Source organism: Populus trichocarpa, chromosome 4 (genome assembly GCF_000002775.5).
Source record: "Populus trichocarpa isolate Nisqually-1 chromosome 4, P.trichocarpa_v4.1, whole genome shotgun sequence".
NCBI classification, from domain to species: domain Eukaryota; kingdom Viridiplantae; phylum Streptophyta; class Magnoliopsida; order Malpighiales; family Salicaceae; genus Populus; species Populus trichocarpa.
In genome coordinates, this window is record NC_037288.2 from 23075759 (window position 1) to 23088196 (window position 12438).

At 35.4% G+C, this 12438-nt stretch overlaps 1 protein-coding gene across 6 annotated transcripts; it reads left to right on the forward strand.

The window, feature by feature from the left end:
• Window positions 1-463: 463 nt before the first annotated feature.
• Window positions 464-10363, forward strand: LOC18098347 (uncharacterized). Of its 6 annotated transcripts, none has more exons than XM_052452043.1 (20): window positions 464-634; window positions 1729-1817; window positions 3077-3187; window positions 3953-4006; window positions 4106-4179; window positions 4598-4694; window positions 5320-5390; window positions 5546-5646; window positions 5748-5851; window positions 5927-5980; window positions 6168-6223; window positions 6397-6435; window positions 6551-6695; window positions 6804-6985; window positions 7064-7131; window positions 7317-7389; window positions 7463-7524; window positions 7615-8524; window positions 9315-9605; window positions 9931-10363. In XM_052452043.1, exons 2-20 carry the CDS (start codon window positions 1743-1745, stop codon window positions 10211-10213), a joined length of 2850 nt encoding a protein of 949 aa, XP_052308003.1. In that variant the 5' UTR covers window positions 464-634; window positions 1729-1742; the 3' UTR covers window positions 10214-10363. The 6 variants fall into 6 exon arrangements, with proteins under 6 accessions (XP_052308003.1, XP_052308005.1, XP_006385066.3 ...); XM_052452045.1 differs by having other exon boundaries at window positions 3083-3187; XM_006385004.3 differs by having other exon boundaries at window positions 1738-1817.
• Window positions 10364-12438: the final 2075 nt, after the last annotated feature.

A 12438-nucleotide genomic window follows, 5' to 3' on the forward strand; every position in this document is an offset into this window, starting at 1 on the left:
CCTCCTCGACAGACTCTAGGACAGCAACCAAGTTAAATGTTAGAAATTCATAAGATTAGGTAATAATTTAATGAAACCACAAAGTCAAATAAAAACGTGGGACCAGAACACAACAACTATTATTATTACAAGGAAAAAAAAAGAAAGGTAGTAATTTAAAATAATTTGAGTCTGTTCTGTAAAACACAGTTAAAATTATATTTTTTTTAAATTTAAAATTTAAAATTTTAGATTATTTTAATATGTTAATATCAAAAATAATTTCTAAAAATTAAAAAAATATTTTTTTAATATAATTTTAAATAAAAAACACCTTAAATTATATCTATAAAAACAAGCTGCAGACAGCGACCAAGTGAGGTGTTAGAAATTCATGAGATTAGGTAATAATTTAATGAAACCTCATAATCAAATTAAAATGTGGACCACAAGCAACAACTATTATTATTTTTATTATTACAAGGAAAAACAAAAAAAAACAAAAAAACAGCATCTGGTTTCTTATCAAACGAAGGCTTCATTCAAGCTGTGCACATTATATCAAGATCTCCATCTTCCTCGCAAATCTTTTCCTCTCCAAACCCATTTTAGCCTTGAGTCGACCATCTATATAATCTTACATCTCTTTCTTGAGGTTAGTTTTCTTCATGCTCTTCTTCTATCTTGATGCAGTTCCAGATCTTCCAAGTACTGTTTCACAAGCATATATATATATTGCTAGCTAGCTCATGATTCCTTGTATTTCTCTCTGTGTTCTGTCAAGGCTTCATTTATTCATGTGAAGTATGCATCTATGCTGTGATTTCAATTGGAATATGTCTGTCATGCAGTTCACTACAAGAATTCACAGACCACACATGTTCATATCAATCATTGATGTATACATGTGTTTGTATATTTTCAGCTATTTATATCTGGATACTGTCAGAATCAATCAGCGTTCTCTGAACTTTACACATTATCAAATTCAAACATGTTTAGGTCCGGCCCAGTATTTCTAGGCTCGGTAGCATGTCAAGCTTAATTTTTTGAACATGCTAAGAGTGTTTTAAACCCATTAAAAATAGGTTAATCACATATTAATTATTGATGTGTATGTATGTTTGTATCCGGCCATTGGTGAACCTAGTATTACCATGTTTAGGGGTCTTCTTAACTAATTTTGTTTGAGTGATGGATGTTAATTTAAGGTTTGTGAAAATAACTATGAATTAAACTAATTAATAAATCTATTATAATACAATGGAGGTTGCTAGTACTGTTGGGTATGACTGTCGGTGGTCACTGTGAAGGTGATGATTCGAGGATATATATATATATATATAGGTTTTTTAATTTTCTAAAAAACAGATGGTATAATTTGGTACTATTTATTAAGGAAATTCAGCTATGAATTCTACATGCACAAGAGCAAAGGATAAAAAAAGCTCGTTACATGTTAATTTTTTTTTAAAATAAAAAGCATTATGAAAATTTTTAAAATACTTAATTTTACTTCTTCAGGTTTCTACTTATTAAAAGGTTATTGCAACATTTTGTATATAAAAAACTAGAAAACCCTAATAATATTTAATTGAAAAAAATTAAGTAAAAAAAAATTATAAAAAAATTAAAACTAGAAAAGCATAGCAAAATAATATTAACCAATAAAAACATTTATTTTTTCTAAAGAAATTAACTCTTGCATCTTATTTTGATTATCTAAATTGATATTGACTGAATTTCTAGTTATTGCAGGAAAGATGACGGAAAGAAAGATATCAAGGAATGGTTCCGATGAAGAACAAGGAGAACCTTCAAATTCTCCGGCGGATAAGGTATATATGCTGTAGCCAATTGAGACATTGTCTCTGCGTGGTTGGAAGGCTTGTATTGTGTTTGTTAGACTTAAACAAGGTTTTTAGTTGAATTTCTTACAACCTAAACAGATTTTCTTCTGCAACTGCAGTTATTTGAGTTTATAATCGTTTTTTACCCTAAGTATTTGGTTGACTCGGTTTAAACAAAGTCGGGGGGTCATCATAGATGAATTTCATTTTAAAAATAAAATAATATAGTTTTGATTTTTTAAAAATAATTAATCTAGATTTTATCAATTAATCCATAAATACTAACATACACTTCCAACATGCTCAGATTAGGGAGTGCGTCTCAAGCCTAACACACTTGAGTTCAGGCAACACGCCTGGATCCGTTTCTCATTTCTAACAGATCTGAACCCAACACTTGCTATAGATTTTTCTAGGACCCCATGTAGGTCACTCAATATCTTATACTGATCCAATACGTATTATTTTGAATAGGATACAACTTAAAATATCACAAAGGTGAAATTACATTCCAGTCTCTTCCCTCTACAAAAAGACAATATTAATAAGCTATAAATATACCATGAATCATTCAAGTCAACGGTTCACAATCTCTTCATTCTTAATAGTTTTAGTATACATATTTTCAGAATCTATCTCTTTAAAATATTATTGTACTTTCTCTCTCTATGAAGTTATTAACTTTACCATCAGAGAGTCTCACGTCTATCATCAAATAAGATCTTTTACAAGTACTAGCTACCGGTCACCACATGCTGCTACCACAATTACCAATCATCTGTCTTATCAGACATCACCTGCTATCACTTACTAATTCTCTAGACTTTCCGTATCAAGTCATCAAATACCTTGATTATAGAAGATGGATCAGATTACTTGAATTAAAAGATTAGTCAATTATCCAATACATTATTCTTAATCTTCGATTTGAGTACTCATAAAATGTAATTATAAAGTTTCGCCAACATATATAATTATTAGGGTAATCTTTTTTATTATGCTTACTCGAAGACATTAGAATTATAATATCTTTATAGTATTATGTAATTTACTTCTATTTTCTTTCAAGCACTCAAGATTACATGTATGTATATTATGCAATGAACATGGAGGACAGTTCACATGATCACCATAGCTTCTCATCTTTCTTGGTCTCTCCCCTTTTTTCTTTCGTTTCTAAGTAGAGTTCTTCGATACTTAGACCTTTCAATGCTAATCTTGTATATGATTTCTTTTTGAATGTCTAGATTAAGGTTGATCCTGGCAAACCTGCACCACTGACTTGGCAGCGGAGATTAGACACCAGTGAAACTGTCCTTTCACAGTTCACTTTAACTTGGCAAGAGATACTTCGTATGGTAAGTGAGTGTTGTTCCTTCTGCCCTACAGATCCTAACGTTACTTACTATTATGTCCATGCCAAAGCACTGTGATGGAATCAAGGCCCAGGTCTGGAGTGAATCTCTGTAGAAATATTTGAAATACTGTGCGTGCAGCATTGGCAAGTGAAGCAGTGGTGAAAAGTTGTAGATATGCTAACTCAAGAAAAATTAAGTTGAAGGTAGTTTTGAGTCGGCACGCCTGAACAGTTCTCTTTTGTTCTTGTGGTAGTAAGGCATAATCCACTTCATGTAAAGGAGAAGCACAAGGTTGCAGAAGATGGAGGAAGATAGAAGAGAAAAGGGATGTAGTGATGGACAATATCTCTCTTTATGGCTTTGTTTTTTTTTCTGGAATTTTTGGTAGAAGATTTGAGCTTGATATCCCTTTACAAAGTAACATGGAACATAAGGAAAAATAGACAAAAAAAACTATGCAAAACTCGAGGCAAAAGAGGCTGAAAAAACAGAAGAGAGAATAAGGCAGAAGATATTGCAAGATTTTTCAGAACGTCTCCCCTTCAAAACCAGAACTGATCCCGACATTTTTCCTTAATTGCCCGTCATAAAAAGAAAAAAAAAAAACGACACGTGCACCAAAGGCTGTTTATACAGAGTGAAAATCTACACTTCTGAGACTTCATAACATCCCTTGTTATTACTCTATCATCAATATTTTTTAGGTGGGAAATCCTTGTCCTTGGTATCTATATCCATGAAGAGATGGTTTCTTTGTTTTGGCAGGCCCCTATAGGTATTCGGCTATGGCGTTATGTCAGAGAAAATGCCAAAAAAAAGGTAGTAACTTTTATCACAATCGCCTCATTGTACCTCGATATGTTATCTATGGTGAGGAACCACAAAGAACAGACTAATCTTGGCTTTTACCTTTTGCAGAAGGGTATTTTTATCGATCCATTTGCAAAGCGCAATGTTACATCTTCTCATGGCATTCCAGTAGGTGGTGTTGGGTAGGTGCCAGTTCCTAAAAACAAGAAAGAATTCACATTTATGTTTGTTCATTGTATAGCTAGGAACACAAGTATAAAACCAGGCTTGGCTTGGGAAGTCAACTTGGTGATCGGTGGACCTATAACCTATCTCGGGCTGAGTTTTACTTCAAACTGAGTTCCTTTTTTTTTATCAAAACGATGCGATGTCTTTTTATGTGGAAGTCTTGTGTAATAGGCAACATATCATAGGATGTTCATAGGTAAATTTGCACTCATGGTAACCTGTACTGAGCCTGTGGCTTTCAGGAGTTTATCAGAAGATGCAACCTGAAATCAATGCATCATCTGTGTTCATTGTTGTTGTAAAAGTCCATTGATCATTTAATGAATTCTCTTATAATGCCTGTTTTCTTTTAATAAAATCAACAATGTACAGCTCAGGAAGCATTGGAAGGAGTTACAGAGGTGAATTTCAGCGTTGGCAACTGTTTCCCAGAGTAGAAGAAAAACCTGTTTTAGCAAATCAATTTTCTGTAAGTTTAACACGAATCCCTGGAAAAAAGAATTGCCAATGCATCTATTTTACACTTCATCTCTTTGGGAAGTTACATGGAAATTACCCGATTCAGATGGCAGACACAAAATGGACGAGGAGAAGCCATGGTTGTTGAGTCACTCTACATAAAATAGTGTTGTTTTGTTCTCTTAAAAAGATCTCCTTGGAGTTTTACTGGCCAGGTTTGGCTATATCACTAAAAACTTGTTAAGATGATCTGGGTTTCACTAGATCAATGCTTTTTTTGGTTTAACTTAAAATTCAGCCAGTTTAGATCACGGGTTTCTTGGATCAATAAGCCGGGCCGGGCCGGGTCTAATAACTGCGGGGGGAAACATGTTTGTTTTGCCTTTCTATTTTGGGATCAATGACACTGTTAGTAGTTTGTCCAAGTAAGACAAGATGGAGTGGTTGGTTACTTGGTTTTCCTGTGTTTGATAATGTCTAGCTGTCTCAGAACACAGCAGTCATGTTTGTGTCTCTCTATGCCAGACTAAAGACTTATACGCTACAATTCCTGTGTTATCAGACTAAAACGCATAAAACTCTACTTCTTGCCTGCATGTGACTTGGTTTCTTAATTTGAATGCTATTGCGTGCAGATTTTTGTTTCCCGCTCAAATGGTAAAAAATACTGTAGCGTACTGTGCTCAAGGAGTCCAGACAAGCTTGAGTAAGTGATTGCATTATTGCCTGATTAGCTTACAATTGATACATGAATGTTGTTTCTAATTCAACTTGAAAATCAGTTAAGATGAGTTTGAACTTTGATAGAAATATAGACAAAGAAATGGAAAAACAGTCACCGATGTTTGTCCACGTACTCAGAGAACCTGCAGGTTCAGGGATTGAATCTTGGGAATGGAATCTGAAGGGAGATAATTCCAGATATCATGCTTTATACCCCAGGGCTTGGACTGTATACGAGGGTAACCTACATTTGCAAGTAGTATGTATACATCTGAGATTATTATGAACTCTGTTTTGGATATAATATCATATATCTGGATGCCTTTCTCCTCAAGCGCAGGCGAACCTGATCCAGAACTCAGGGTTGTTTGTCGTCAAATTTCACCTGTTATTCCTCATAATTACAAGGAGAGCAGCTTTCCTGTCTCAGTTTTTACCTTCACGGTAGGAACGGGAAACTTGATTCTTGGACATTAAGTACAGTCTGCCCTGTTACTAAGAGTGGAATGTTTATTTCAGCTCTATAATTCTGGAGAGACTGCAGCTGATGTCACCTTGCTTTTCACATGGGCAGTAAGTACTTTGATTTTTTTAACCTCTGCACTGATGCTTTTGTGTTGTTTCTCCTGGTTTCTTTGTTTATTTCATCTGCAAATGAGTGCTAAAGATGTTTCTCAAGATCCTTTAAAACAGTCTGACAATTGAGAAGCAACTGAAACTCATGTAACTTACACCTCTGTGTCGACTTGTGCCGATTCAGAATTCTGTTGGAGGGGTTTCTGAATTTTCTGGCCAGCACCTCAATTCAACAAAAATGTAAGTCGTTGTGTGTGTGTGTGTGTGTGTGTGAATGTTATTGTATTGCTCTAATTTCCAACACTACTTGCTAATACAAGACTTTTCTTTTTTGCTTCTATGTGTATAAAGCATTTGGATGTGCATGTAATGGTTGTAATCAATGCTAATCGGCAAGATAATTGATTTTCTAGGATGGACGATGGTGTGGATTGTGTACTTCTACATCACAAGTAAGTTCCTTTCCTTGGAGAGGAATATTGTTTCTGGATTTGGTGGGATTGATTTGTAAGTTTATGGCATGTGTCAGGATTTTCTTATAATGAACTCGTCTTGTTTACAATACAGGACAGCAAACGAGCTTCCCCCATTGACATTTGCAATCGCTGCACAAGAGACTCCCGGTGTCCATGTCTCAAAATGCCCTTCCTTTGTGATATCTGGAAATTCGCAAGGTCTTACGGCAAAAGAGATGTGGAATGAAGTAAAAGAGGTTGGCATACTCGTACCTTTTGTTTTGTGAAAATGTTCTCAAATGCTCCAGTCTGCATCTTCTGCTAACAAAACTTACCTAAACTTCCACTGATTTGTGTTTTAATAGCATGGATCCTTCGACAACCTCAACTCATCTGGAAAGCCAGTGCCTTCAGAACCAGGATCATCTATTGGGGCAGCCATTGCAGCTACTTCAACAGTTCCACCAGATTCTGTGTGTACAGTTACTTTTTCATTGGCATGGGACTGTCCTGAAGTAATCTTTGCGAGTGGAAGGACTTATCACAGGTAGGTTGCCAAATGCTTTATCTGAAGTGGACTACAAATTGGAAGATTATCGGTGTGCTAAAATGTGTCCATCAACAGGCGTTACACCAAATTCTATGGTACTCATGGAGATGCTGCTGCAAATATTGCGCATGATGCTATTCTCGGTAAAGTCTTTTTCTGTCCTCTTTGATGACACTGGTTGCTTTAAAAAGTGCAATCATGGAACAGAAATATTTTAAAGCCAGACTGTGAATAGGAAGTGTGGAGATTGATTTTACGTTTGGAAACCACAATCCTGCGCTGGAAAGCTAATAAATTCATTTGAATTCCTTGTTTCCTTAAACTATAGGACATGGCCATTGGGACTCCCAGATAGAAGCCTGGCAGAGACCAATTCTTGAAGACAAGAGGCTTCCTGAATGGTGAGCTTCAGTGTGTAGTTTTCTCATTTCATGTAAACCCAGATTCTGAAGTTACTTGGAAGATTCCTTGCAGGTATCCTGTCACTCTCTTTAATGAGCTCTATTATCTTAATTCAGGGGGAACAATTTGGACAGGTATGTGGATGATGGAGCCTCTTCTCTCATAGCCCAACTCATGTTTATGAATGTCTTAAACATACTTTAGTAACATTTTGTTTATTTCAGATGGATCTCCTCCGTTGCATAGTTTAGCAACTGTTGGAGGAAAAAAGTTCTCTCTCGATAGGACAGGTTCTGATTTAGGCCACCAAGGCGATACTTCTGTTGACATTCTTGGAAGGATGACTTCTGTGCTTGAGCAAATCCACACTCCTTTAGCAACCAATTCTGCTTTAGGAACGAATTTGCTTCAAGAAGGAGAAGAAAATGTCGGCCAATTCCTTTATCTAGAAGGGATCGAGTATCCCATGTGGAACACCTATGATGTTCACTTCTATGCATCTTTCGCATTAATTATGCTGTTTCCCAAACTTCAGCTCAGCATTCAAAGGGACTTTGCAGCCGCGGTTATGATGCATGATCCCAGTAAGATGCACCTTCTACTAGATGGACAGTGTGTCACCAGGAAGGTTCTTGGAGCCGTCCCTCATGACATTGGGATTGATGACCCATGGTTTGAAGTAAATGCCTATAACCTTCACAATACTGATCGCTGGAAAGACTTGAATCCAAAATTTGTTCTCCAGGTTTACAGAGATGTAGTTGCCACAGGAGACAAGAAGTTCGCACAAGCTGCTTGGCCATCAGTTTATGTTGCAATGGCTTATATGGATCAGTTTGATAAGGATGGTGATGGGATGATTGAGAATGATGGTTTTCCTGATCAGACATATGATACATGGTCTGTGTCTGGAGTTAGTGCATATTGTGGTGGGCTATGGGTGGCGGCCTTACAGGCTGCATCAGCCCTGGCATGGGAAGTAGGAGACAAGGATTCTGCAGAATATTTTTGGTTTAGGTTTCAGAAGGCAAAGGTTGTGTATGACAAGTTATGGAATGGTTCTTACTTCAATTATGACGACAGCAATGGTAGAAATAGCCCATCCATTCAAGCTGATCAGTTGGCCGGACAATGGTATGCTGCAATCATGCCTTGTTTAATCCTTTTGAACATCAAATTCCTTTAGATCATTAATATAGACTTGATTGATTAAAGTTTCCAAAGTATTTGATAAGCTTGTAGCAAAGATAGAACTAGGGTTTTTATAAGTTTTAAGGTAGCTTTAGCCTTAAACTATAGAGAAAACTTCGATATATTTTGAAATTCAATACTTCATAAATTAATAGATTGAAAACAAAGCACACCAACTGATTATATGGTAGCTAAACCGATTTAGTCTATAAAGGAAAAAAAAACTAAACCGATAATTAACTATCAAGATAAGAAGAAAATCCAAAAATGAAAATGAAAATAAAAAAAAAAGAATCATTTGGGCTTATTTTGTGGATAAAATGACCTCTCATCTGATTACAAAGAGCTGACCCTTTTGAGAAAAAGGCTTGAAGAATGTTCTGACAAAATTTCAGTTCAATCCAATGATTGAATTAAGAGTTATGGTTGTTTTTGTCGGAAGATTGTTTAGCGCGTTCAGACTTATTCTTAGGCTTCGTTGTGTTTATTTGATCCATGAACTTATCCACTAGATGTTCTACCTCAGCCCCCTCTGCTTGCTTCTGAAAGCAGTAGAAATAGCTCTGTGTTCTTTCAAAAGCACAAACGGTAGATAAGAAATAAATTCATATTTCTGTAGATTACTTGCATGACAATGAACCATCCAGGCTTCAGAACTGTAGGTTTCTAATTATGGGGAAACGCATTATTTTGTTACGGTAAAGGTTTAGCTACTAATCGATTGTGGTGGTAGGTATGCACGAGCATGCGGACTTTTGCCGATTGTTGACGAGGACAAAGCACGAAGTGCATTAGAGAAGATTTATAATTACAACTTCCTGAAGGTGCATGATGGGAAACGAGGGGCTGTAAATGGGATGCTGCCTGATGGAACAGTGGACATGTCAGATATGCAGTCGAGAGAAATATGGTCTGGGGTCACTTATGCAGTTGCCGCAACAATGATGCAGGAAGGTTTGATAGATATGGCCTTTCATACCGCAAGCGGAGTCTATGAGGCTGCGTGGGCTGAACAAGGACTTGGGTACGTAGGAAACCTTCACCCTTTCCTTCTTCTTCTGTCTTCATGTTTTTCAATCTGATATCTGCAGACAATTAAGCATCAACCCGGTCAAAGGTTTAGATCACGGGTTCAACTGATCGACTTGTGGGTCAGCAAGTCAATCAAAGCTATGATCTTTAAAAAACAAAATGACATAAAAAAAGGAGCCAAACCAGGCTCCTGGATCAGCCAGTACCTAGCTTGATCTACCGAGCCGAGCCGGGCCGGGTTTTATAACTGTGGAAGTATGTAAGAAGCCATGAACCATGGAATGCTGAGTAACAGGTTGGTGCTGTGTTAATTACAGGTATTCTTTTCAAACTCCAGAAGGTTGGAACACCAATGGCCAGTATAGATCTCTAGGCTACATGAGGCCTTTGGCCATCTGGGCAATGCAGTGGACTTTATCAAGTCCAAAACTTCACAAGCAGGAAATGAACTTCCAAGTCAAGCTGGAGGATTCTCTACTAGGGCACCAGCACCATGCTGGATTTGCAAAAGTTGCTCGTTTTCTCAAGTTGCCAGAAGAGGAATCATCTGTGAGTTACCTGCAGGCCTTGTTCGACTATGCTTGCAAGAAGTTTGGTTAAACTTAGATTTTTCTTCCTCTTTTTAAGTATTGATATGTTTACATACTATCATATTATGCTGCAATTTTTATTGTTTTTTACTGGAAAACAGGTTAAACATCAGAAATAAGAAATTATTAAATAAATTTAGTTTATTATACCATTTATAAATTAAGCCTGACATGATAGCATCCAGTATATTATTATGAAAATGTTCTATTTAATACAATTACGATTTGGATAGAAGATAATAGAATTGTGCTTGAATTGCTAATGTTGTAGTTGATGGTGGACGGGTAGAGTGTTGGGAAATTTTGCAGCCAACACACGATATAATTGGATGATTGGAGGTGCTATCAAACAAGCTTTTTACCATGTATGTTTGTTTTTGTATTATAAAAGTATTTAAAAAAAATTAAAATTGTTTTTTATTTTTTTATTTTTAATTAATATTTTTTTTATTTTTAAATTATTTTGAAATCAATATTAAAAAACTTATATTAAAAAATGACATGCAAAACTTGTGACCTACATCATGAGACCGTAATAAACTCATAGAAAAAAATTAAAGATAATCATAAAATCAATATTAAAAAAAAACTAATTCAGAATGATCGCACGAACCCGAATCCCCAACAAATCAAATGTTGAAAGATGAAATCATGAAAAAAAAATCAATTACACAAAAGGATCTAAAAATAATTAAGGGTAAAAATAACATTAATTAGAGGGCAAATAAAAAATTTCAATTTGAGGGTTAAATTTAATTGAAAAATAACTTTAACAAAAGAAAAAACAAATCAAAAAAATGAGGGTTAAAGTGGTAAAAAAAAAAAACTTTAATTGAATAATAAAATTGAAAGCAAAAAAAAAAGTTCAACAAAAAGGCCAAGAAAAAAAATTAAAATTTTAAAAAACAAGGACCGAAATGAAAAACAAAACATTTGAGAAATTGTAATTGAATGACTAAATTGAACAAAAAAACATCTATAAAAGAAATAAGAAGAAAATAAAAAAATTAAAGAATGAGGAATGAAATTAAAAACAAAACAAATGATAAATTATAATTGAAGAACTAAATTAAAAATATATAACCGAGTTAGGTCTAAAAGAAAATTCGATCATGTTATGTCAGATAAGCATAGTAATTAAACGAGGTCATAATTTTTTATCTAATCATTAAATTAGGTTTAAGTTTTTGCATGAGATTTCTAAGACCAATTCTATAAGGGATTTACTTTTCTTGTCTATCCATCACATGGGTTTTCTTAGATTAGGCTTTGAAGATTCTGATTTGTTATTTTTCCTTGATTGATTATTCCAGATTATATTATTTTTAGCTATGTTTTTTCATGTTTCAGGATTCTAATTCTGCATACCTTGTTAAGGTCGGTTTTTTACTTATATAAAAATTTATAAACCTTATAGAGAGACAAACTTTATCATATCAATATTTCAGAAATAAAATAAGATTTCAGAGTTGTTTGTGTTTTAACCCTATTTCAGCTTTTGCTGCTGTCCTTGATTGTGCTTCCCCTGCATCACAAGGTTTGCAAGGCGAATTAGAGCCTGGAAGAAGCTTTTTTTTTTTTAATTGATGCTATTCTCCAGGTTTTCTCTTGTAAGTGAGTGCTGACAGGTTTCTGCACCCAATTGCTGTTAAGAAATCTCAGAGCCAAGCAAAACGAATCGCCTCTGCTTCCTAAAACAACAATGACTTCATTTTCTTCCCTTCCAATCCGATCATCAAAATATTGACAGATTTTCTTTGGCAGACCCACTCGCACTTTTGGCCTTGGTTTCTTGTATTTCTTTCTTGGCTCTCCCTTCCATACCAGTTCAAATTTATTGACCATGTCCCTCCAACCCAGTTCAAGGTCCTCAGTTGACTCCAAATTACAGAGTCGACAGAGCTCTGCTTTCCACTCATTATCAGCTTTAAACCAGGATGGAAACTCTTCTACAATCATCCATTCACAAAGTGCACGTTTCATTGCAGGCATCTCCTTAGCCATTTCTCCTTTCAGACACATATTCTATTGTTTGTGGGGCCTTTCCATAAGGACTTTGACATAACGATAACAAAAACAAGAAAATTCAGTTTGGGACCAATAAAAGCTCTTTGAGAAAGAACATGGGTGTCTCTGACTGTGTATGTGTGGCCAAGGATCATTGACAGCAGTGAAGCCACAATTACATCATTCAGGGAAGGTATAACTGCAGGGGGACCAGACTAGTTGGCAAAA